Source organism: Xiphias gladius, chromosome 12 (genome assembly GCF_016859285.1).
Source record: "Xiphias gladius isolate SHS-SW01 ecotype Sanya breed wild chromosome 12, ASM1685928v1, whole genome shotgun sequence".
Classification (NCBI taxonomy): domain Eukaryota; kingdom Metazoa; phylum Chordata; class Actinopteri; order Istiophoriformes; family Xiphiidae; genus Xiphias; species Xiphias gladius.
In genome coordinates this window covers 19,552,328-19,579,712 of record NC_053411.1, presented here as the reverse complement: position 1 = coordinate 19,579,712, position 27,385 = coordinate 19,552,328, and the positions used below count along the sequence as shown (strand labels likewise).

Below are 27,385 nucleotides of genomic sequence, written 5' to 3'. Positions count from 1 at the left end.
CAACACAACATCTTTACAGGAGTTTATCTAAAGTCTGATCTACAAAACCCATGTTGTGTGAGACACACTCACACATCTGCGTTAATGTGTGTGTTTTCATCTCCGGCTGAGTCAGGTCTTTAAAAACCCGCCGCTGTAGGAGAAGTCCGCTCTGGTCTGGAAACATCACTCATCTATCTGACATCTGAGCCACACACAGTTTACACAAAGACACACAAAAAAAAACACAACACAGAGCAGCCCAGTCGGAATCCACAGAAAACACCTGATCGCATGAAGTGCACACGTTTCACTGTACAGATGCTGCACAGCTGGATCTGAATGATTTCTGATGATGACCCTCACATCCAACATGAATCACTGCTTCATGTGAGCACTAATGCAGTAAGTTAGTCTGTTTTATTTCTGGGGTCTTTTAGCCTGGAGCTGTGAGCGGATTCTACCTGAGCCGTTGGACGACTTAAGACACCTGTGCTCGTTTCACCAACATGACATCACTTCCTCTCCTGTTTCGCTCATCAAAACATGCACCATACTGACTTCATCTGGAAGGAAGCATTACCTGTAATTTGTGTGTGACAAACATGTATTAAACAATCGTGATCTTTGTCACAAATGAATTTACTTCACAGATGTGTTAGTGAGGACAGTTTACCAGAAGACGACCAGGACCTGGGCCTCAGTACTGCAGTCTGTCAGGCACAGGTGGATCTGTATCTGCCCCCTGTGGTCGTGTTAGAGGTGCACAGGATGAGTCACCGTCACTGCAGAGAAGCAAGGACTTATTTCAGCAGCCGTCTGCTTCATGTTCTTACAGTTTGAGAGTCACCTGTTGATCATCAGCTCACTAAGGAGATATCAAGTGGAAGTGAGATGGGACAGGATCCCCCAGAGACTAAGAACTGGTGGTGGTGGAGCAGAGCCAGCAGGTGGTTGATGGAAACCTTTGGACGAGTGTCCCTGGACCTCATGGAGGTTATGGTGGTGATGGGGAGGACGTGGGTTGCCCAATAGTAGGTCTAAAAAACCGACAGACAGAATTACAGTGATCTGTACAGAACGGCATCCAGTGATTGCTTGGCTCGAGGAATGTGGGCAGAAGCTCATTGGTCAGATATATTGATGTCTGGATTGTGATTGGTGGGATTTGACAGCGTGAGAAGGTGGAAGTGACAGAGAGAAACTGATCAGAGTAAAAAGCCAACGTTAACCTACAGACGAACAAAGGCAGAACGTGAGGGAAGAGATCTTCCTTATTGAATGTTCACCAAAGCTTCATATTTATCCTCTTGAATCAGTATATAGACATACAGCAACTTTTTCTAACAGACTACAATGTGGTTATAAACAGATCTAAGAACGTTTAAATGTTAATCTACAACTCCAGTATCCCTTAACACTTTTACGCTGATGACAGACTAATGTATTTGTCCAATAATTCATCAAACCTCCTGTTAACCTGCAGACAGTCTTGGATGTTCATTGGAAATTATATCACGTCACATTCAGCAGAAGCTTTTGGCCAAAAAAAACTAATGAAAATTACATTTAAACTCTGAAGGAACAAAAGTAAAATTAAAACTCTGTTCAAAAAACTATCTTTTATTTAGTTTGATTTCATGATCTTATTTACTTTATTTTATATTTCAATTACATTTTTATCCTGTAACTTGTTTATCTGACTGTAAAACTCTGTTGAAAAGTGTCGTATAGACAAAGGTTATAATAATCATAATAATAATAATTGTTTTTACAGTGAGCTTTATAAACACAAAAGCTGGTAATATCAGCTGTATTATTATTGTAAAATATGAACCAGTCATGTAGTCAGTAGTCACATGATTAATGTTAACAGCAGCAGTTTTCACTGATCTCTGTTCAGCAGTGTGTGGTTTAATTTACCATCAGTCACCTGAACTCAGCATCTCTGGGAAAGCCCCAACTCTTTACTTTCATTTAAAAAAAAAAAAACAAACAACTTTGATTTCCTGTTTACTCAGCAGCCAATCAGAGTCTCGGCTGCTAACATGTCATCAGTTGATAAGGGGCAGCTAGTTGTTGTTAAACAGCAGCAGAGAGACAGGGCAGCTAAGACGCCCCCTGCTGGATCATCACAGTAACATCAGTTCAGTCACACCTGCTTAGGTGTTTTTCCGCACTGCTGAAAGAACAACTCAGATCTTATTTAAGTGCAAAAGTATTAGCATCAATTATCAATCAATCAATCAATCAATATTCAGCTTTAATGTTGCAACTGGTGAAGGTGGAGCTGATTTAACTACTTGATAAACTGCTGGGTGATTTATCTATGATAATACATCATCATTTATTTGCTTATTAGAGTTTGTAAGAATGAACAAGCTGAAAAGCCTCAGACTTTAGTTTTTAAAATAAACGAGGGATTATTTAATACACAACAATGAATTTAGATAATTTTGTGAAAGAACCGTCTCCCCTCAGCATGTACTGAAATTCAATTATTGGAGTATTTCAGCATTGTTTGGTTGGGAGTTTCTTACGTTGGGACAGCAGAGGAATAAATGTGTGTATTTAATGTGATTACATGTAAACGCTGCCTCCCTGACATGTTCTCGTTTATTGTCTAAAAACAGAAACAAAAACAAAAAACCCCCAAAGAGCAGGAAATAAAAAACCTGATCATACCTGTCTGGCTGAACCTACAGTCTACAGGCCTCAACAGCCAATCAGAAAACCAGCCTCTGATGAGTCATCAGTTACCAGGAGCACAATGTTGTTACTGAACAGCAGCAGACAGTGAAGGAGCTGAAACGCCCCCTACTGGATCATCATCATCATGTCTGTCACTGCAGTCCACTGCAGATATTAATTTATTTTAATTCAATTAAATAAATCAGCAGATATTTAAATACTCAGCTGAGGAAAATGCGATCAGGACGTGACAGAAATTAGCCACATCTGCTGTTCTCTGTTATTTTTCTAACGGACTCTGGTGTCACTGTAAGGTTGTGTTGTGTTACCCTGACAACAGGTGGCTGGGGTGTAAAAAAAAACGGGATGAAACAAACTTTAGGAGAAAAACTGAACATTTAATATATCAACTTATTCAACATTAAAAGAAAATGAAAATAACAACATTATTTTCTGTATTTTCTGAATATTAAACTGACTCAGTTTGTCCTGTGAACATTAAATGAAGGCTGGATCGCCACCTGGTCATGACGTGGCCTGTACCTGTATGATGATGTCAGCCGTCTATGGCTCTTTGTATTTACACGTGCTCTCAGACAGGGATGGCGGTCAACACACACAAGAAGAGACGTCACAAACGCACTTTATCCATTTCTAAACCGTCCTGTGAGGGAGGGCCCCCTGCCGCCACCACCTCTAGCTTCAGTTAGAGTTTCAGTCAGGTGACTTTTCTTCACAATTATCGTCACAGCTGCTGAGGTCTGATCACAACACGAACCTGACCACGTCCAGATGTGGTCTGACTGATCTGATCACACTCTGTTTTGCGTTTTACCTGATCCAGACACAGACCACATGTTAATGTCAGGTGTAACAGTCAGTGTTGATACGCAGACAGGTGAGATGAAGAGGAGTCATCATCCTGGTCATGAAGTCTCTGTCTCCTCGACTGAACCTCCTCATCTCTGGAACAAACACACAGATGTCAACATCAACTCAGATTGTCTCCGGCTGAACTCCGGCTCAGTCGCGGCTCAGTCCCGGTTTCAGTGTCCAATAGAAACATTTCACAGGCATCTGCTCTTCAGCAGACGCATTTATAACGTAGTTTGGAGCTGTTTTAAAGCATCTGGTTCACATGATAACAGATAGTTTGTGGCTGGACTTCAACCTGAAAACCTTTTGTCGCTTCTATCTTTCTCTGCCTTCAACACGGCTCACCTGTCCGTTGTGTAGCTGACGCGCTCAGGTGTAGGGAGGTGAGCTCAGCTGCAGCAGACGTCTTGATAACTGCAGGTATAAACTCTGTCCAGTATAAACTTGGACAGAGGCAGGGGCACTTTGACGCCGACGCAGCTCAGACTTTCTTCCTTTAGCTGACGTTTCGGCACAAACGCGACTTCTTCAGAGCTTAAAGACCAAACCAGACCACATCGTATGTATATGAAGCTTCTGGGGCATCCGGATGTGCACGTCGGTCGGTGTAAAAAGGACAATTACGATGAATAAAATCTCACAGAACCATATATTCACTATGTAGCAGCTCATGTGTCCTTTAATCCGTCATATGTAGCGAACAGTGGGAAAACAGGGAAACTTCCCACAGAGCTGAACTTTGTCTAAGCTGATTTTGTCAGTGATCATTTCATGATCATTAAATAGTGATTTTATCTGCAGCAGCAGCTCGGTAATGACTGCTGGGTAACAAAGTACTCATGAGCTGTGATCATTTTCATCCTGGTTCAGTGTTTGACAACAGAAGCTGAGAACAACTATAAGTTGGATTCAGCACTGAGATGATGATCACGGAGCACGACGAACATGAAAAACTCGTTTCATTGTGCATGTGTGAAGACGGAGTCAGAAACGAATGGAATGCATCATTACAAACGAATCTGAGGTCAACTGCTAATTGTTTTATAGATTCACAGTGAATTTCAGGGTTCAAAGACAAGAGCTGCTCCAGTAAAAGACCTGAGTGTAAAGATTGTTGACCCTGAGCTGCGACTGACACCACAGTCGTATTATATACATCTGCTGCATCTGTTGTGAACTGACGGAGGAGGTTTCACGTGCGCGTAGATGACACTGCTCTGTATGCACCTGTCAACCACAGCAGCAGGTGTTTGACTGCCAACATGAAGAAAAACTGCTCAAACGGAGGGACGTCTTTCAAACAAATGCACTGAAAAGATGAGCCAACTTACCCTTTATCAGGACAGTGTGTGCGTGTGTGTGTGTGTGTGCGTGCGTGTACTCGTACATCTATCTTTGTGAGGATCAATGTTTCAGACCTTGGGAGAGAGGACGTGTTGGCCACGGTTACAGGCCAGGAATGCATTATGTCAGTGAGGTTCCTCGCAAGCATAGAGAGCCCAAGGTGTGTGTGTGTGTTTGTTACCCTCTTTTCTCTGGTTGTTGTGTTTCCTGCAGGTGAGAGAGAGCGGGCGACACACAACATCACCGCTGCACACACACGACAGGAAGTGGAGGAGAGAGTCATCATTGTCAGCGTCACACACCTGACAGACAGAGACAGGTAATGGTGCAGTACAGACCCTAACCCACAGACAGCTGCTAAAAACAGGAAGTGGTACTGACCAGGCTCCAGCCCCGGGGGTAGACTCTGATGTGACCTCTGACCCTGAGGGCCCTCTGAAGCGCCTCCCACTGAGAATCAGCCAATCCCAGCAGAGGACGAACCAGAGCACCTGAGAACCAGACGTGAGCTTCACCTGTCCCGTCGTCGATCACCAGTCTGATCGATACAGACAGATCGATACTTCAATCACCAATCTGATTAACACACAATGTACCTGTTTGTACCTGACTCCACAGAGCAGCTCTGATGTTAAACTGTCCAATAAAAACATGAAGCAAATATTAGATTCACACTCTGACACTGAACTTTATCTTCCACGAGTCTGCAGAGACACCTCACTGTTTTCCACAGGAGGATGACCATGCATGCTGACTGAAAGCTCTTGTCGGGAGTCCGGCTATTAGCTGCTGAGACCCGTCGGTCCTCGCGTCTCCGTGAATGTACAAACAGTAAAACTTAATAAGAGGGACATCTTAACAGCTGGAGGGTGAAAGTCAAAACAGCTTTGACTCGGATTCTCCACCCTGTGTGCAGCCAGCCCCTGAGAAAACAGACAGAGTGAGAGCTCTTCAGCGGATCTGGACTGAACTTATCTTCATGTGAACGTGAGCTGCAGTGGTTGGTTCGCATGTATATACAGATTATTACTGTGCCTGGAGTTCATGGCTGTTTCCAACAGATCGTTCTAAACCCTGAGCAGAGTCTGGTGGTCTCTGACAGGATATGAGGTTTTTCATGGAGATGAATTCAAATGAAACTGACTCGATTTGCCTCCTGGTTTCTCTGTGAGCTGATGATGATGATGATGTATGTGGTTTCTGGAAAACTGCAGGTGAAAAGACATCTACATGTCAGTTAAAACCTTCCATCGGGCTAAACTACAGTGAAAGGCTGCTTAAATATCAAGCTTATAAAACCTTTGACAGAACGATCACAACTCAAGGTCCACTCACTAGCTTGTTCCGGAGCTTTCGTCATCCATCAAACAGACTTCAGTAGTGGTTGGAGTTCTGGTTTTTGGGTTGCAGTTTATTTTTTTCCTGAGCACTTTAAGCACTTCTCCTTCGTGTCGACTCAAACGTTCACATTCAGTGTTTATGGGGCATGTGTTTGGTAAGAGCTCTTTACACAGAGTACAGATCAGGTTTACAGGTGAGACTGTAACGGAGTTATTTAGGTTCATATTAAATCCTCCTAAATGGGACAATTCCACCACCTGCTGTTGTAAAAATGTACCTGCACTGAGCAGAAATGTCTACATGCTCCTGGACAAAATAATGTGAGCTAACTTGTGAAGAACAGAGTTCAGTGGGTTTTGTCTGGTTAAGCATCTTTTTCTTTCAGGGGACGTTTTGTTAAATGATCTTTTTTTATCATGAACGTGGCGTCATCTCTCAGACAGCATCAGTCTTTATGCACTGAGGAATACAGATGTGGATTACGCCTGCCATAACCACAAACCTGACATTATACAGCGGGAGGATCATCTAAATCTAATGAAGCCTGGACTAGACCAACACATTGAAACCGTTTCAGAGCAAGAAGAGGATTCTTACTTCGCTTTGGACTGAAACACTGAGGAGGTCGAACGACACGGAGAACTGGAACAAGACTGTAGAGAGAGACAGAGAGTTCAGTCATTTCCAGGTTTCTTTGTAAACTGTTAAGAAATTGTTGATAAATCACATCTAAGGTCCTGTTAGAGTCCTCCACAGGCTGCACCAAACAGCAACATTCATCTGCTCTTACATTCTCAGGTAGTTGTAGAAGTTACCACCATAATTTCATAAAAACATGTATTTTCTAAACAGAGCTGAAACCTGCTAAACAGTAAAACACAGAGTAAACAATAAAAAATGCTCAAATAACATGGATCATTTGAAATCAAACCACAGAATAAACAGTGAAAGAATAAAACAGTGAAACAGTAAAAACGTGAAACAGTAAAAACGTGAAGCAGTGAAACAGTAAAACAGCAAAATAGTGAAAACAATAAAATATACGCAAACACCATGAATCATTTGAAATCAAATCACAGAATAAACAGTGAAAGTAAAACAGTGAAACAGTGAGGACTGAACAACAAAGTAAACGGAACAGATGAAAAGTTAAAGTAGTCCTGAGGGTGGCGCTACAGGACCTCTGAAGAAGACACTGTATTATTGATGTACCTGTTAGTACAGTGTGTGTACAGCGTGTACTCAGTGTGTGTACAGTGTATCATATATACCTGTGTGTACAGACTCCCGCACAGTGAGCAGCTCCACTGCAGCTGCAGATAGAGGAAACACACCACGTGACCTTTGACCTGACCCACAGTGCACCTCTCCTCCCTGCTCAGACCCCACAAACCCAGATGCATCATGGGAGCCAGAGGAGGCCAAGCAGAGCTGACAGAAAAATAAAAAACAATGAATAAATCAACAAATAAAAATATAATGTAAGAATCAGATTTTATCTGTCTACACTGTTACGTTACAGTTACCTTGTATCTCCCAGTGACATGACAGTTATTGAGCTGACAGGTAAATAACTGCAGTACAGACTTCCTGACCTGAAACACACAGGTACAGGCGCAGTAAGACGACAGAGCTGTGCGACATGCTGCGAGAAAGTGTCCAGCTGTTCAGACTTATGATGCGCTGGTCAGCTGATTAAAAACAACAACTGTAGGAAGGTCTGACACCCAGTCTGCAGGTGTGTCAGCCTACCTGCTTCCTTTTTGTGTGCACTTATACAACAGTGTGCGAAATTTCCACTGAGGGATGACATGAAACATTCTCACCTTATGTTTCCAGTTTCAGGTTGATGTTGACGTCACTAAAATCTCTAAAAACAGAGTCTGATCAACAGGATGATACACTGTTTGCTGGGCACAGACCTGCGGACAATACTCGGGGCTGAAAAACAAACTTCCTCAGCATGATTTTCAGCAAGCAGAATAATTATAATTTCTCCTAGAAAGACATCCGAGTTCAACAGAAACAGTAAAGACATCTTTTTTGTAAAGATGATTTTAAGAAGGATTAGTGGGTTCATAGGAGCACAACAACCCGTTTCTGGTGTGTTCTTTGTTAGATTAATATAAATGTCGTCTGCCCAGACCTGCAGGCGCCAGGACAGATTTTTCCTCCAGGCAACAAGGTTCATTAACAATGGTTGCCTGTCTGCCTGTGACACACACACACACACCGTGCAAACATTGCACGTTTGCACTTTTATATTAATATTATTATTGTATATTATTATTATTATTTTATTATTGCAGCAATGACAAGGAGCTGAAAACCAAGAATTTTACTCTTTTATACCTTTCTAACGGGATGTAACAACAAATCTTGAATCTTGAAGGTATAAGAAATGCAGTAAAACCCAACACAGTTTCTTTTTTCATTTTTGGTTAAGACCCTGACTTCAGACTTCCGGGATGGTGACAGACTAGGACTGACGCGTGGAGAGGAGGTCTGAGTACGGTTCCATATACTTATACATACACACACAAGTAACAAAGCTGTGAACTAACAAAAAGGCAAAAAGCAACGTCACAAAAAGGGAAGACTGCCTCCGAGCCTACCAAGCTGGCTGACACCAACGACAATTTGACGGGGAAATCAGATGACTTGGAGGAACGCAGCGGTCGAGAAGGACCATTAGCCGGTATGATTGAGTTCAGGTAGATGGGTGCAGACCAAGAAGTGACTCTGTAGTCGAGCATTAGTGACATGAATTCGATCCGGGTCGGCCATGGGCAGCCAGTAGAGGTCCATGAACAGCAGAGTGACATGTGCCCTTTTAGGCTGATCAAAACCAGACGCGCCGCCTCATTCTGGACCATCTGTAAGGGTTTCGCTGTGCGAGAAGGGAGGCCCACTAGAGGGACATCGCAGTAGTGGAGACGAGAGATAACCAACCCCAGAGTTGGGTGGCATACTGAGCCCCCCCCCCAAACCAAACCTACTTACAGTATTAAGAATTTAATGAAGTGAAAGTTCTGTAAACTCTACGTGCTGTTTAACGTAGAGCCTGTTAGACACATGATGGATTCAAATAAAAGAGCGTGTGTTACCTGGACAGCCTCCTCTGGAAAGCAGACAGCAGAAGTGTGTTGCCTGGCAACAGGCCAGGTGGGTAGGGGGTGTGGTTTAAGTCCAGGTACACATGGAGACTCCTCCCACTTTGGTCACACATGGTGAGGCGCACACCTGACGGGTTTTTATTACCACATCTTATATAAAATACACATGGTGCGGTGTGTGACTGCACTTTATTCTCACTGTACTTTATTGAAAAGATGTGTGACTGTGGGGAGCAGGATTTAAACTGCTTAATTTTACTCTGTTGTTTCCACCTGTTTTTGAGTCAAGTACACTGTTAAATACTGAGAACTGTGTGTGAGTGTGTTTATACCTGTGTTTGTGTGTCCAGACTCAGTTGTCCTGTTGTTCAAACTGATCCTGTCAGACACCAGACCCTGAAAACACACCAACTCTGAACTACACACACACACACACACACACACACACACACACACACACACACACACACACACACACACACAGAGTATTGACTATCCCCTCAAGATGGTCTGATTAGTCAAACTCTATGACAGAAACAGATTTCCGTGATCTGGATCCAACAGTGTGGACTCGTTGCCTCAGTACATGTTTAATAAAGAAGCAGCCAAAAGGGGGCATCAGTGTAGTATGAACAGTGGTTACCTGCACTCCAGGACCTCAGAGACAGACAGGACTGTGGGCGAGAGAGCCTGAGGACACAGAGAGAGAGAGAGAGAGAGAGAGAGAGAGAGAGAGAACAGGGGCCAGTAGTATGAAGCCAGTTCAACAAACCCAGGATATCTTTACGTTATCTGGCTTAACTGAGCCTGACAGCCTTAATCACGCTAAACGGTCACATGACGGTAGTTATCAAGTCTACCCGGGTTTTCCTGCATTCGCATGAAAGGGGCTGTGTTTACAGCATATGACCAATCACAGACACGGACACGTCTACTGGCAGCAGAGCGACATATTTGACGACTATAATTACACGTGTGTAAGTTACCATGACGATGTAACCTGGGAAGAAGTGAACCACCGTCCTAACCCTGACAACCCAGGGTTTAGCCTGAAGTTACCTCGCTAACACTAAATCCTGCTCCCTAGTCCGGGCCTCTGGTCTTTATCTCAGAATGTGTTAAACTGTGTGTGTGTGTGTGTGTGTGTGTGTGTGTGTGTGTGTGTTACCTCTCTCTCAGTGTGCAGCAGCAGTGGGCGTGTCAGTGTGTGGAACCTCCAATCAGATCTGACCTGTAGGGTGGAGTCAGTGCGTAGCTCCACCCCGCTCCGCCCAGAAACACCACAGCCAATCAAAACACTGGGATCCTGATGGACACACAAAGGTTGTCTTGTGTTTCTCTCCTTGGTTCAAGGTCTGAATTTATTCATGTAGTGTGAGCGGAACAGGTCCAGCCGAGTCTGGTCAGCTGATATACAAACAGCAGACTGACATGGAGACGACGCAACGTCACAATTAAGCCCAATAAATGTTCATGTCAAAGATCTGAGTAGTAAGTAGGTTAAACCTCAACATTAAACACAGATTACACATAACAGAAGAGCATCGCTGAAACAACTGCAGACTGAACACAAAGCTCTGACAGCTTTTTGATTCCCTTTACACATAATCACAGTATTGATGGCAATTGATGGTGATTCAGGGGATTTTTCCAACAAAATTCATATTGTGAGTAAAAACATCTTCTCTGCTCAAACGTAGCTGGTTCCTGTCTGCAGAGAGGAAACATCTCCGCAGTGCTGCTCAATGAGTCTCCGCATTGTGAAATGTCCTTCATCAGATTTCAACCAAAAACATCAGAGGAAAGTCACACCCTGCAGCCTTAAACCTCTGTCCCTGTCCTCACATCCACTACAGACAAACAGCTTCTTCTCCACTGTCTCGATTATTTCACCTGCAGATATAAAACAAACTGTACCCCCCCAAACTGGCTGGACATTGAGGACATAAGACTGGGGAGTCAAAACTCTCCCAAGCTCTGAGGGAACTCACTGCTGTCATTTAGACTCTGTTAGAATCTGTGTTACAACAAAGTGGAGAAGCAGTGTTGTTCTCCCTGTTATTCTTGTGAGAGACTCAAACCCTCCATCAACAGACACACAATAACCAGGTCTGTTTGTTTCACTCCTGTGCTGAACAATGATGGAATTCATCAGTAAAGTTTATTACTGCCTTTGAGCAAGGCACTGAACCTCGACACCTCCCCCACTACAGGTGAGTTTACCTGAGTGTTAGCAGCGATCAGTCTGTAGAAACATCCAGGCTGGAGTAGAGGGAACCATCGAGCGGACACACCTGAGAACATCAGGACCACCTGCACGGATGCACACAAACACACTAATACAGGTCACACACTGATCACAGGGGCATCATGGGATCTAACACCCACACAGGTGTGTTTCCCACCTGCTCCTCCTTCTCCCGCTCTATCTCTCTGTCTGTCATTGGTCCATTCTTCGGGTCCCGCCCCCAACTGACCACTGGACCAATCACAGCAGCTCTGACAGAGAAGTGTAGATCCAGCCCCGCCTCAACCTCCTCCATCCCTGCCCCCGTGTTCCTCCAGGCCACGCCCTCTTTCTGCTCCACCCTGAACACCATGGAAATGCAGGGCTGGGAGCCGCCGCCCACAGGGCCCGTCGTCATGGGAACAGAGGGGGCAGTGTAGGAGGAGTGTGGTTCTTCGTCTCTTCTTCCCCGCTTCCTCCCTGCTGTCTGACCTCCCTCTCTCTCGCCTTCTGCTTTCTGTTTCCTGTTTGTGACATCACCTCCTGTCTCCTCCCACCTGTGTCTCAGGTGCGTTACCATGGCAACAGACGGACTCAGGATGTGGAGGTGGTCCAGAGAAAACTGCAGGTAAACTCTGGCAAACACAGACACACACACATTTTTTTTCCCTTTGCTTACTTGGGGGGGGGCACTGCACAGTAACACACCGACACACACACACACACACACACAGGTTTTAATGTTTTAACGTGTGTGTGCTTGTTATTGTGTGTGTTACTGTGTGTGTGTACCTGCAGTGTTTGTGTGTGATGAACTTGTCCTGGTCCAGGTGTTGGTAGGAGGGGAAATCTGACTGGAGGAATCTCTCTGTAACCATGGTGAACTGGTGGACACACACCAGACAACCTGTGACACACACACACACACTTATTCAACCTGCAGTCTGTGACCTTTGACCTCTGTGTGTGTGTGTGTGTGTGTGTTTGTGTTGTACCTATCCAGGCAGTGTTGTAGGCCGCCGTCTGACCTCCCCCCTCTTCCTCGGTGGTTTCCGTGACGACGCAGTTCACAGCTGCTGTACCGTCTCTGAGCTGCAGAGTGTGTTTGTGTTCTGACGACTGTGACGGAAGCCCCAACACCCCCACAAGCAGCAGGGGGCGCCGTCTGTCAGAGCACAGGGAGAGCAATAACAAAGTGGTAAGAAGTCCCCGATTTCTCCAGTATAAACAGCATATAAACATGTAATAACTGGTTTATTTATCCCGTATAACCACCATGTAAACATGGTTTTCTCCACTGAGCTCCGACAATAAGAAGAAAGAGAGACAATGAATTTGTTACCGTTGCAGTTTAGGGAATTTTGCTGACCTCAGTGTCAGAACTCAGAGTCCGTCACTGGTCCGACCAAATCATTTTTCACAAACACTTGGAAACGCTGTGAAATACTGCCATCATAAAGGTGAGCAGGAGTGCAGCACTAGCATGGTAGAGTACAGTGATGACACATAGAGTACAGTAAAGAAAGGATTAGATTTTGATCTTCTTTACTTCAGATGATACTGATAAAATATTCCCAGATTGGCCCCAATGCTGATATTTAGAGTCTGCTTGTCCACAGGATGAGTTAAGAGTTGTTAAAAAATATATCAGTAAACACTTAGATCTGATGACACCTACATTATAGTCTGTTAGAAACCAGTTATTACATCCAAGAAGCGCTGAATCGAGGGCAACTGCACTTGGTTGCAGATCCTGAAGACATTTCACCTCATCGAAGAGGCCTCTTCAGTTCAGGTATTTAACCTCTGTGGGGCTGTTATCAAGGTCACTGATGTCACTTGGTTCGTTAGTGCCCCTGGCTGTTGTAACAACAGTCGTTAGAGTCTGAGTCACATGAGGTCGAGTATGAATGGTCGTTAAATGTCCTGGGAAGGGACGAAAGGACAACATTTTAGGTGGGGGGGATAAGTGGTGTCGCAGACCTCCTCCTCTGTTGAGGGATGGTTTCTCTACTTTAATGTAGATCGCCTACTTCACTCCTCTTTCAAACCACCTGTCCTCCCTATCCACAACATGTACATTGTTATCCTTGAAGGAGTGTCCCTTGTCCTCCAGGTGCAGGTAAACTGCTGAGTCTTGACCTGGTTGACCTTGACCATGATTTTATTTTTGTCTGTTCATACCAACCACTGAGTGGTTGAGGACTGTAGAAAAATTCTTTTTTTCGGGAAATATTACTCTCAGGTGCACCTGTATAGTTGGATACACCTGTTGAGTCAAACAGTCTCCTGTTCTGATGGCTATAATGTTCAGTTCTGTTCAGCTCTACTGAGCTCACAGTCAGTGATGGTGTAGTACTGTGCAGGTGTTCCTGATGTTCGTGCTCCTCAGGTGTATTAACAACAGAATCAGCAGCAGCTTTAACTGAGCTCAGTGGCAAACACAGAACTGAATTTACACTTTTCTGACAATAAAAGAACAAAACTCAACATTATAAACTTTATAAAGGCAGATGTAATGGCTGAGCTGTTGTATTGGATGACATTAGATTGTACAGGTGAACCTAATAAGGGGGCGTCTGCGTGTATATCAAAAAACAAAAAAAACATGCACTACTTTCAGGCTCTTTTCAACTGATGTGGATAACTTTAATGCATCTCCAAACAATCTCTGTAATCAAAGAGCACACAAAATGTAGATCTTCTGGAAGATATCATGAAGCACACTGTATGTTCTGTCAACTCTTTTTTTAAAATCATGATTTAAGTCACAAGGTAAGAACTACTATGTATGTGCAGAAGTCATTTCCCTGATCTGATTCAGTAAAGTTGTTTTAAAAAGTCTGTGCTTTAATTGTCTCTCGTTTTACTGGAGTGTCTGTGTGTAGCTCAGAGGCTGCAGATACTGTCCAGAGTGGTTCCTCGGATCAGAGGTCAGAGTTTACCTGAGTGTTTCTCCAGTCTGGGGGCTCTCCTGGGGGTCGGAGCTCAGAGTCCTGCAGGACCAGGCCAGTTCAGTGTTGATCTGAGATCGGGTCAGACTGGATCCACCAGGAGGCAACAGAGAGCTCAGAGAGACTGAAGACCAGCAGTCTGACTGCAGAGACTGACTGAGCTCTGATATACTGACGTACTGATGCACTGCAGGGTCAACACTGTACTGTAAAGACACAGAGGACACTGCAGAGTCAACATTGTACTGTAGAGACACTGCAGGGTCAATGCTGTACTGTAGAGACACTGCAGAGTCAACACTGTACTGTAGACACACAGAGGACACAGCAGGGTCAACACTGTACTGTAGAGACACAGCAGGGTCAACACTGTACTGTAGAGACACAGAGGACACTGTAGAGTACACACTGTACTGTAGAGACACAGGGGACACTGCAGGGTCAACACTGTACTGTAGAGACACTGCAGAGTCAACACTGTACTGTAGAGACACTGCAGAGTCAACATTGTACTGTAGAGACACTGCAGGGTCAATGCTGTACTGTAGAGACACTGCAGAGTCAACACTGTACTGTAGACACACAGAGGACACAGCAGGGTCAACACTGTACTGTAGAGACACAGGGGACACTGCAGGGTCAACACTGTACTGTAGAGACACTGCAGAGTCAACACTGTACTGTAGAGACACTGCAGGGTCAACACTGTACTGTAGAGACACAGAGGACACTGCAGGGTCAACATTGTACTGTAGAGACACAGGACACTGCAAGTTTTCTTTTCCTTTGTCATGTATTTTCTTTTATAAAAAATGTATTTACCTGTCATGTTAATTAAGCAAATTGAAAGGTGAAAGGTGAATCTACCTGAGTCAGAGGACAAGTGTGAGGCTCATCCAACATCTCTGAGTAGATATCTCTCCTTGCTCTTCCTCCTTTTCCTCGCCTCCACACAAACTCCATCAGCTTCCAGGACAACACACACACACACTGCTGTTTTAACACACTGGGAACGAGACTGGGGGGAGAGAGAGAAACAGAGAGACAGACAGACAGACAGGTTTAAATGGAGGATGTCTGTTATGTGAATGATCAGTTATTTGATCAGGGTAAACGAGGGTAACAGCCGATCTGTCGTAAAGTCTGTCAGTGACATCTAGTGGACTAAAGCATTATTCCCATACTGTAGATCACAACAGCTCCTGCTGCCTCAGTCACTCACTGACACTTTCAGAACCGTCTAGAACATCACTGGGACCTATCTGCCCCAATATCACTGATACCACTGCTATCGGTGATATCATCATTTATATTAGTGATGTCATCAGTGACATCAGGGAGATGAGATGCAGCGTTTCACAGAAACTCATGACTGAATCTCTTGCCTTTTCTTTTCTCTTATTGTATTCAGTTCTGTTGTGTTTTATACTGTGTAACACAATTTAATTTAATTTTATTCTATTGCATATAAAAGTCTTTCATGCTGCTGATTTTTTTGCCTACTTGTGCACTGACCCTGTATTGACCATCTTTCTTCAGTTAACTGTGACATCGTTAGGCTACTGAACATCCAATAAATTATGTTACAATGGACATTAAAAACTACAGATGACATCAGGTTTGCTCATGTGCACAAAGTCAAAAAAAAGTTAAAGGAAAGTGAGGCAGTGGAAAATAAAAACTGTTTGTCTGAAAACCAGCACCAGTCAAACGAGATGAAGGGGAATTAATGACAGAGAGATGGAATTTGGAAAAGATAATGTTGTAGATGGATTTTAATTCCTCACCACTGCAGCAGCAACTTGATGGAAAATGTAATTCCAAATTCAGGACTGCCGCATACAGAAGTAGATCATTTTCAGAGGGAAACTCACAGAGGGATGAAGGCCAATTCCTCATTTTTTCACATGATAGCACGCAAAAAAAACCCCCGTCCAGCATGTGGCGCTGTTGGACTGCAGGAAACAGCAGCTCCTCCACATTTAACTGAACATCCTCAGTGATACATTTACTGGACTTTTTATTTTCAATTCTATACTGATTTAGATGAAAATATTTTGAACATATCGTGGAAAGTGTGGCAAGTTTCACAGATCAGTGCGATGTGTGCGTCAGTCATGTGATGCTCATGCTCATGCTCATGCTTTCTTTAATTGGAAGCACTATGGTTTTTACTGCTACTGTCTTATATTTGGTTGTTGTTTTCTTTTACTTTAAATGTCTAACTTTTCTGCCTATTTTCTGTTTCTTAATGTTGTAATCCTGTTGAAAACCACATAAAGCACCATGTAACTTTGTTTTGAAAGTGCTCTATAAATAAATTCATTATTATTGTTATTGTTGTTACATAATTAAATAAAGCAGCAGCTAATTTGGTTTATGATGGAGAAAGAAAACAGCTGAAGTCCTGCCGAAGGGGGCTAATTAGCAGATCTTAGTAGCGGCTTCTCATTTTATGACTTAAATGAATTTCATGATGGTTCAGCTCCTTTAAATCAAATACTTAAATGTATAAAATAGTAGACCTGTGTGTTATAAACAGTTCTGGGACAGACAGAAACACTTGTTTGCTCTCAGCTCTGGTCTGTAGATAAGTGAGGAGAAAAGAGCTGCAGATTATCCAAGGGCTGAGTCAGTCTCTGAGTTTTCAGGTATTGAGATTTCTGGTAAAATAATCGGCCTAAGAAACTTCTAATCAAAGTATGACAAGCTCTCTGTCTGTTTTACAGTTTGTCTTCCAGCCTGGAAATTTGAATCCTTTTCTCTGACCTCCACTGCCTCTGTAGAAAACACCCCTCAACCTCTGCCAGTGTACCAGACACTCACTCAACAGTCAGCAGTAATTTCAGCTTTCAGACACAGTCGCTGATCTTCATCTCGTCACTGTGAGCCTCTGCTGTTTGTTCAGGTGATGGGTTTAATGATATCTCCTCACCTGTGTGAGAGCCGTGAGCTCAGGTGACACGTCCACAGGTACTCGGACACGCCCATGTTTTTCTCCAGCAGTAACCGTGGTAACACTCCATCACCCGGGCAGGTGGAGTCAGATGGACCCCCCCCCACCCTGCTGAAGCTGGTGACCCTGAGGCTGGAGCGCAGACAGGTACCGAGCATGCTGGAAGGAAAGTCGGGGCAGGGCCGGTACAGAAAGTGGACGTGTCGGAGCTGCAGGGAGGACATTCAATACAACTTTATCAACAACAGAACATTTGACTCAGACGTGAATCGGCTGTGTCTAGATCTGATTGTGGCTGGTTTGTTTCAGGTCAGTGGCTCCAGCCTGGTCCCATGTTCCCATGCTCCCCTAAATAAAGGCTACAATAAGAGGCTTCAGAGAGAGCAGTCAGAGCTTTGAACCAACATGAAAACACATTAAAAGAACTGACGCAGCAGGGAAAAACCAACTCTGCTAAACGATGAAATCGTGCTGATTAACAAGGACAGAGCAGTGCAGCAGCTGCAGAGCTGAAAGTGGCAGAGAAGTTAGAGCCGCAACATTTTCCCGTGTGTTGAGTGTCAGGAAAACCAAACGTCAGGCTGCCGTTCAGGTCGTACTGAAGCTGAAGCCAGAATTTATTCAACCTTATTCTGTTTCCTCACATTCATCCTGTTTTATTATAAATGTCACAATTATTATTATCGTGATTACTATTTAAAGTGAAGTACTTTTACTGTTAAGTTTTGCGTTAGGAGGAAGGAAATGGTACTTCATAATAAAAGCCCTGTCCCAAAGTAAAGGAATTTTGATCCACTCAGAATGGACACATGGTCCACTTTTGGACCACAAACCAGCCTTTGGGAACCAGTGTATCTGAGTAACTTCCTGAAGCCTCGTCATCAGCGTGAGTCCGTTGTTACTGTTGCTCTTCAGTTTTTGTCCGGATTGAACAATAGGGATCTAACGTGTCAGTCAGTGGTCTTCAGAGGACCCGGCAGGTGGATTTGGATTCCTATCTATATTTATAAAGTGATAGAAGATGATGTAATACCAACTGGTCCAATCACAGAGCAGCAGTGATCACGCCTGGACTGTGACTCACCTCCACACAATCTCCTGCTCTCAGTTTCCTCCTCAGAGTCGGCTGATAGGCCAGGCACAGACCCACCATCCTGTCAATCACATACAGCCCGGCCCCCTCACTCACCACCTCAGTCACTGTACCCTATCAGAGGAGAGGGGCGGGGCTTAGCACACAGGTAATTAAACAGGTAAAACTGAAACAAAATGTAACATTCCGACAGCCCCTCAGAGCTCAGTATCCTCTGTGTCTTACCTGGTAACTGATGACTCGGGAGTGTTTCATCCTCACGCCTGATTGGACGACATCTCTCTCAGGCTCCACCTCCTCACAGTCGTCATCATCAACGTGTGACATCATCGATGGTGGCATGTCTGACTGCGATTCACTGTGTGTGTTCTCTACGGGTGTGTGTGTTGGTGTGTAGTTTGTGTGTAATTCAGACTGGTCAGTCGCACACAGGATGTTGTTTCCTCTCCAGCCTCGTAGGACACACACACGCAGCGCCGTCACACACACACTCTGACCAACACACACACACTGAGACCACCACAACCTGCTGCTGTCCTGCAGACAGAGACCAGACAGGTTTTAAAACCGATCAGTGTCCAGAGAGTCTCCAGGTGGTTTTAGCAGAGAGTCTGTCCACAGTGAAACATCTGGACAATATGGAAACAGGTAAACCTCTTCTTCACCCTTTTTCAGTTTAACGCTAACACACCTGGTGAGGACTGAGAGTCTGTTACACTTGTGTTCAGTGACCAGCACAGTCTCTCTCACTGACAGAGTTTTCTATTTCTGTTGTCAGACACTGAACAAGGACCAGGGATTTAACCTCAGAAACACTTCATGTTGACCAGCAGTTGTTCACAACCTGCTGCTGATAGATTCAGTAACAAACAAACAACCGGACTGGGTGATTTAAATCGGTAAAAACACTGAATAAAGCGGTTTCACGTTAAAAATCGTCACGGAGAGGCTGCGAGCTGCTGCTGATGTTTGAGCAGCTTGTTTCTCTGATATCTTACGATCCAGACGTTCATAATAATACATACTGTATATTGCAGAGGAAGTGTCGCTGCATTCTTTAGCCCTGAGTATTATCTGCAGTAGTGCTGCAACTAACAGTTATTTTCATTATGATTATTTGATCAATTAATTGATTAGTCTATAAAGCGACAGAAAACAGTTCAATTTTCCATCCTAATTCCTGTTAAAGCTGACATCTCGTTTTGTCCAAAACCCGAAGACGTTCAGTTTACTGTAACAGAAAACTGAATAAAGCAAAAAATCTTCATACTGCAGCTTCTGAAAATAGAACAGCTTTGGGTATTTTGCTAACAAAATGACTGAAGCGATTAATCGATCATCAAAATAGTCGACTACTCGATTAATTGAAGAATCCTTTCACCGTAGTCTGCGCTCTTCCTCTCAGCCTCAAAATCCTCCACCAATGAGATAAAGCAGCCTCTATGTACCCTGAGAGTCTAAACTCAGGGGAAAAGACCTGCACAGACGTCCTGATGTGCTGCTGCTGCTCGCTGAAACACTTTGGCTCTCAGACGTGATCAGAAAACACGTCTCATGAACTCAAGTTTCTTCTGTCTCCCGTAGTTTTGTGCTTTTTCGTGTCTCTCCTCCCGTCCGTTTCTGCAGGTATTTCTGCCCCTGGTGCTGCAGAGTCTGGATCTGTGACTGCAAACCACCTACTGCCCCATGATCCTGCTCAACACCCACTGTTACAATTATGATGATTATTATTATTATATATTATTTTATTACAATTATACATCTTTATGTGGAACCCACATTGTGCTATGGTCTCTTGAATATATATTTTCATATCTGTCTCTAGTACTTGTGTTATTCTTTAGTAATACCACATATTTTTACTTTCTCTAACATGTTTACACTGAATACATCACACATTAGCTGCTTCTGGGACTTGGTTCAGTTTAAGTTAGTATGAGTAAAAATTTAGTAATATTTAGTAACAACTTAACAAGATTCATCTGTAAGACAGGATCTGTAAGACAGCTTTCCTACCTTTACGAGGACAGGTAGAGTGTGTTTTTCCTCTGTCAGTGTGAAGCAGAAAAAGGTTGTTCCTGCTACAACCAGCAGAGGGCAAAGTGAACCCACCTGCCCACAGACAGACACTCGCTGTCCTCTGACCCTGAAACAAAGAGACATAAAACAGACTGAGGCAGAGTCAGAGCTGAAATAGTCCTAATGAAGTAACTTGAAAAGTTTATCAGGTCAAACTGAAATCATTAACGATTTAAGGAAATTCACCGAGTCAGAGACACAGTCAGAAAAAAGACTGAGGCAGAGACAGAGACAGAAAACAGACTGAGACAGAGTCAGAGACAGAAAACAGACTGAGACAGAGTCAGAGACAGAAAACAGACTGAGGCAGAGTCAAAGACAGAAAACAGACCGGGTCAGAGTCAGAGACAGAAAACAGACTGAGACAGAGTCAGAGTCAGAAAAAAGACTGAGTCAGAGTCAGAAAACAGACTGAGGCAGAGTGGTAGTTAGAGTCCGGTGAAACCCACACAGAAGCTAATTAACAACAACAGGAAGAAAACTGCTATCATCACCAAGGACAATGCTCTTTTTTTCAGGACTCCAGCCTGAAGCTAAGCTAACCTGCTAGAGTTAAACAACAAGACAAAGTAACCAGGGAGCGCAGCTAAAATCAATGTGAAGAGCCACCAACGCCCCCCTTCTCCCTCCAGTGAAGAGTTCACAAGCTGACTACTCACCAGATTACACATGAAACTCAGAAAAAAAAAACTGTTTTAGAGCTGCAACGATTAATCGATTAGTCGACTAACAGAAAATTAATCCTCAGCTATTCTGATAATAATCGATTCATCGTTTTAGCAGCAGCCCCAGATAATTAAAGAAAAACTCCTAAAGGAGAAAACAAAGACACTTCTGCAGATGTAACTAAGGCTCAGTCTTTACATGGAAGGTCCCATCGTTTGTATACAGCCACACTACAGCCACCAATGCTGGTTGATAAACACCTTTGAGAGGGTCCTGGCTGATCTAAAGGAGACTATGATGGAGAAGCAGACTCAGAGTCAGATCTACGGCAGCACAACACAACACTGACCTGTGACCTCGTAACAACTGTCAGAGGTCAGAGGTCAGCTGACCCACCTGTTGTGCAGTAAACCTGCAGCCTCTCTGACTCCCACTGTTCTGCTAAGCCCTGCGCCTACTCCAGCACCAGCAGCAAATCCCGGCTCAGGACCGGGAGACAGCAGCACAGGAGAACCAATCAGCTCCACGCAGCCGCCGGCCTCGTCCTGCCCAGAGGCATTGTGGGGGATGTAGTTCCAGTGAGAGAGGAAGACAGGACGATTTAGCCACTGAGGAGAGGGAGACAGGCACTGCAGAGAGACAAATAGGTGTAGCTTCAGGTGACGAAGAATAAAAAACAACACTACAGTAGAAACAAAACATGTTCATTCACTCATTCATGACTGCATGTGTGGTCCCTCTTTAAAACCTGATTAGACTCAAGTTAAAATGACTACAAGGGATTTTAAGTTTTACTTTTCATTAATTTTGCCGCCATTTGGAGCTGATGGACTGCTGAACTGTTGAAAAGCTGTAAGTATCTGGTCTCTGATCCTGAACCTTTATTTTTATAGTCATGTCATAGAAACTGCCTCCTAATAATTCAACAGGATTTTAAACGATTAGTAATCAACAATTATCTTACAGTTAGTTTTGTTTTGTGTCTCAGTGTGCACGAAGACACTGAACATAATTTTGACTGAGTTTTTATTAGTAAACTCTAAAGAGTTACTGTTCAAAGGAGCCCAGGATCACAAGTGACTCCAGAGCAGGAACCATTTTATATCAGGCGTTATATTCAGGGTTATGCACATAAAAGCAGGGTCTGTTAAGAGGTTAAATTCCTGTAAACCCCTTCACACCCCAAATGGACCGCGCTGCAGGTGTCACTCAGACCCTGAACGCATCACGCCGCAGGCCACCTTCAGACTCACCTCACACCTGACACTCCCGCTGCTGTCCGTCAGCCTCCACTCTCCATCCCGTCCCTCTCTCAGACAGCCAATCAGCAGCAGGTTGACCCGGGGCAGAGCCTTGCTACCTGGCAGAGAGAGTTCCGCCTCCCTCACCCACACTCGCTGCTGATTGGTGCTCCAGGACAGGTGACTGACACAGGCCAGGTTCTGCTGGGAGACCAGCTCAGAGACAGACACTGGTCTGGAGACAGGGTCAGGAGAGAGGTAAATATAAATATAAATGTAAATATAAATATAAATATAAATATAAATATAAATATAAATATAAATATAAATATAAATATAAATACAGTGGACAGTGAGGTGAGCAGGTAGTCAAGCAGATACATGAATACAAACATGCTGCATGTGCAGTGTCATTCTCTGAGCGGTGTGTTCCTGGCGTGTTGCTGCCGTTTGACTGACCCTCATGTTCCAACTCTCATCAGCAGGTACTGATTCTCATCATGTCTAAGTGGGACAGGAGGACCTGGACAGAACTAGATCAGGTCTTTGTAAATCCTGTTTCAACAGCATATTTACCGTGTCATTTTACTGCCACATTTTGACAGTGTTGCTGCTGTTTGACTGGCACATGGAAACCATTTCACTGTCCACAGTCAGGTCCTGTGTAGAATAGGGTTGTTCCTAACAACTAATTTTCCCGTTGATTAAACAGAAATTTAAATTTAGACCAGTCAACTAATCTAAAAATAAGAAAACGATTATGTGTAACATCTTAGATGCAACAGTTAACCGGCATTGTAATTACATTAACCAAGAATCCTCTGAGAATCGGCACCTTAACATGTTGGAGGGGTTTGTGTGCCTCATCGATCCTGGGAGCTGTGTTATTGGGGGCTGGTAGGGTCTCCCAAGGCCAATTGGTCCCAGGGGAGAGGCAAGACTAAGAGAGATTCATGACCACCAGTTGAAGGGCAAACTTCTGAGCTGCATCACCTCGCCCACATCAGGGAAACCGGGGAACCTTCCTGGTGCCAGACCTGGGAAGGGAAGCTCGCCGGCAAGCGTCTGGTACCCGGGCCTTGGCCCATGGGGCCCGGTTGGACACAGCGTGAAGAAATTACATGGAGCCATCACCCTGTGGGCTCACCACCTTCAGGGCATCAGACTGGGGTGCACTGTGAACCGGGCGGCAGGCTGGGTCGGGGGCCTGACCGTGCCAAATCCTGTTGTCGCAGACTAGCTTTAGGGACGTAAAATGTGAAGTTTTCTAGGGACGAAAAGAGCCAGAGTTGGTGCGGGAGGTGGAGCAGTACCAACTAGATATAGTTGGACTCGCCTCCACGCACAGCACTGGACACTGAACCAAACTCCTGGAGAGGGGCCGGACTCTGTCCTTTTCTGGAGTTTCCCAGGGTGAGAGGTGCTGGGAAAAGTCTGGGGATACTCACAAGCCCCTGGCTGAGCGTTGCTACGTTGGAGATCTCCCCGGAAAATGAGAGGGTCGCCTCAGTGGGAATGCAGGTTGTTAATAGGAAGGCTCTGACTGTTTGTGCTTATGCACCTAACGACAGTTCAGAGTATCTGGCCTTTTTGGAGTCTGTCGGTGGAGTATCGGAAAGAACACTACCTTGGGACTCTACAGAACGGCCTACCAGATCTTAATCACCATAACCGAAAGCTCTCTGACCTACCTGTACAACACACACACACACACACACACACACACACACACACACACACACACACACACACACACACACACACACAGTTATCTAGTCGTTTGCTACACATCCTGTAAACATCGCACTGACTGTATGTTCCAAGTTAAATAAATAAACAGCGGTGGTATAACCCAGCACGTCACAATCAGCAGCAGCACCCAAAGAAAACACCAGCCGGAGTCAGGATCCCATGACTGATGCTTCATGACTCGACTCGTGATTTTGTCTCTGTGACACAGTTTGTGAAGCGGACAGGCAGTATGAGGCAGGGAGCAGGGAGACAGGAAGCAAGGAGACAGGCAACATGATAATGGGAACAGAGAGACAGGCAGCATGGGAACGGGAGCAGGGAGACAGGCAGCAGACAAACGCAGCAGTGACCTGTAGTCGTACCTGTAGCTGACAGGTAAAGTGTGTGTGGCAGTCATGTTCTCCTGCAGCCTCTTCACCACACACACACTCAGGGACACATCAGACCATACACTTCCTGAAACACAACAACAGCATCAGTAAACAGGAGTCGGTGCCTCACGCTGACCTCTGACCCGAGGCTTCAGTGAAACGCTGCGTTCTTCATCTGTCCGGCACAGTGATGCTGAGTTTTACAGGTGCAGTGCGTTTCTTTCTGCTCATTCGTGAAGAGTAACACTGGTGTGTTAAACAGACAGACCGGACACGTCATGATTCGCGTCAGCGCGTGAGCAGCTCATGTTGATGCTGGTTTGGCAGAAAACACCGTGAACAGCTGAATGAAAGGGTGTGATGTGATGACCTGTGTGATTTAAACTTCATCTCAGCGCTGTAAACTCTTCCAACAGCCTGCGTCTCTTCATGGCGGGAGGGCGGGATCAGATGTTGCAAGGTCTTTTTATTGTGATTTACTTGAGCCTTGTCTTCTGAATTACGTTCTGGAAAACATCAGCTTTCATTAGGGGGCCAAATATTTTTGTTGGAGGGACAGATGTGGCCCGCGGGCCACTGTTTGCCCACCGCTGACTTCCAGCTTCATTCAGACATGACGGTACATTTATGGAAAGAGACATAATGAGAGAGGGTGGGGGGTTAAAAATGTCCCAATGTAAAGGAAGAGGAATGTTTCTGTTCTCTCTCTGGCTGCAGCAGAGAATGAGATATGAAATGTGTCAGTGTCAATCAGTCCATCAGTCCGTCAATCTGTCCGTCTCACACTCGGTCCTGTTGAGAGAATAACTGGTTCAGGTCCCAGCGTCAGACCGTCACTGTGACTCAGGTTTTGATCTATGATCAGAGCAGCGTGTTAAATGAATGTCCGATTAAATTGGAGGGGCCCAGGTCTAAAGGAGCTTTTGGATGAAATATTCTCCTCCACGTTGTTGAGATAACCAACAGTTTCTTTGTTTTACTCTTTTAAATCCCATTTCTATCAGTTTTTTTTTTTACATAGTCCTTAGCTTCCTTTATGTCTTGTCTTAATGCCCTTGTATGTCTGCTCTAATAAACTTGCCTCAGGTTGTAAAACACAATGTGTCCAGTTAATGTTGCTGTTATGAGGAGTCCTCATCAAATGGACAACATCCCGGTAACAGAGTCTCTCTCGTCAAGAATATCCACCAATAAAAAGTAAAATGACTCTCTTCTGATGATTGTACCTTTTACGGGGGGGGGGGGGCAAGTTATACTAGACTTTAGTCTTCTTAGAGATTAAAGTCTTAATTCATTTTTGAAACCTGGTAAAATCTTTAAATAACGTTGCTGTTACATGTTCCTCACAAAAGACTGGAAATCAGAGGTTATACTGTTGGTGGCCAACCAGCTTTACAATACTAATAAAAATAAATGACAATTGACTAATTATATATACACACACACATTTAATATATATAATTATGATCTGTTCCAGAAGGACTGGATGACACCTCAGGTGTAAACCACCTTCCTAAAGTCAACCTAACAGTCAGAAACTCATTAGAGGGATGTTTAGGTTTGACTTCAGCTAAACGTGATGCAGTACAATGAATATAGAGCCAAAAAAATAGTCGACGGACAGGAAATTATTGCTCAACTAGTTTAATAACCAACGTCTTTTGAGTCACTTTTCAATCCAGGCTGTGTCCGATTTCCTGCGTTGCTGTCACAGTTTCTGAGTTTCTTTGGGTTTTGGATAAAACAAGACGTGAAGATGTCACACTGGACTCAAGGAAACTGAGATAGGCAGATTGCAGTATTTCCTAATGGACTAAACGAATTAATCAGAGATAGTAATCATCAAATAAATCTCCTCTGAGAATAATCATCAACTGCAGCCAACACAGCCGTGTGCACACTGTGCAGCTGAATTAAATATAATACAAATTAATGCATCAGATCCAGTGTAATCAATATTAGAGGATCAGAGATCATATAAACTGGACCTCTCTCCTTTAGTCTGAGATACAGCTTCATGCTGCACACACATCCTGTCTCATTCTTATGACGCGCCCTAGCTAATTCACCTGTCAGCAGGTATCTTCTGCACCAAAACCCGAGAAGCTGATCGGATGACTGACCTGTCAATAACTCGTCAGCAGCAGGAGGGGCGGGGCCGGTGAGCACCGGACACACCTGTTGTGTGATGAAGCTGAGTATGGCCTTTAACCACAAGACCTCCTGCAAGAAGAACGTTCACCAGTTTATTCAAATGAAACTGCAGCAGGAATGTCCGACAGCTCTCACCGTCATTAAACACAACACACAAACAGTCTTTGGAGAAACCGAGCTTCATACACACACAGAATGTTGCCAATTTCTAGGATCAGTTTCTACACTAACGTTATAAATGTACAGCTTTGATGTGAGGTGGATCACACGCAAGCAGAATTAGACAGAAAAAGTCCATAACTCTAACACAGTCTTTAGTTTACTTCTGCCATGTACCCAGCAGCCGAGAAGCTTAAAATCATTAAATTGACACTTTTCTGTACGGAGTTCCTTCTGTGGAAGCTACAGACTGAGGTGAAGTGAACACTGACTGCTTCACTGCTGCGTTTGAACTGATCCAGGAACAACTGCTGGGAGTCCATCTCTTCAGCCCGGAGCCGAGCTCAGTTTTTATCCCCAGGTAAAGGTGAAATGTGTCGCGCTTG

The 27,385-nt window shown here is 44.3% G+C and overlaps 1 protein-coding gene across 7 annotated transcripts; it reads right to left on the bottom strand.

Annotated features, from left to right (window-relative positions):
• Nucleotides 1–3,102: 3,102 nt before the first annotated feature.
• On the bottom strand, nucleotides 3,103–27,385 carry ctc1 (CTS telomere maintenance complex component 1). 7 transcript variants are annotated; one of them, XM_040141053.1, is made up of 25 exons: nucleotides 27,272–27,385; nucleotides 26,810–26,909; nucleotides 24,678–24,771; nucleotides 22,576–22,798; nucleotides 21,719–21,951; nucleotides 20,594–20,723; nucleotides 18,803–19,114; nucleotides 18,569–18,691; nucleotides 17,464–17,693; nucleotides 15,396–15,546; nucleotides 14,520–14,734; nucleotides 12,570–12,739; nucleotides 12,367–12,481; nucleotides 11,753–12,209; nucleotides 11,571–11,660; nucleotides 10,516–10,653; nucleotides 9,991–10,037; nucleotides 9,680–9,765; nucleotides 9,339–9,474; nucleotides 7,758–7,826; nucleotides 7,503–7,662; nucleotides 6,829–6,884; nucleotides 5,272–5,428; nucleotides 5,072–5,192; nucleotides 3,103–3,635 (listed from the first exon to the last, which is right to left on the bottom strand). In XM_040141053.1, exons 1-25 carry the CDS (start codon nucleotides 27,320–27,322, stop codon nucleotides 3,535–3,537), a joined length of 3,765 nt encoding a protein of 1,254 aa, XP_039996987.1. In that variant the 5' UTR covers nucleotides 27,323–27,385; the 3' UTR covers nucleotides 3,103–3,534. The 7 variants fall into 7 exon arrangements, 5 of the variants coding, with proteins under 5 accessions (XP_039996987.1, XP_039996992.1, XP_039996991.1 ...); XR_005708512.1 differs by lacking the exons at nucleotides 3,103–3,635; nucleotides 5,072–5,192 and adding exons at nucleotides 5,579–5,813; nucleotides 6,035–6,098 and having other exon boundaries at nucleotides 5,337–5,428; XM_040141057.1 differs by lacking the exons at nucleotides 3,103–3,635; nucleotides 5,072–5,192 and adding an exon at nucleotides 6,035–6,098 and having other exon boundaries at nucleotides 5,427–5,466.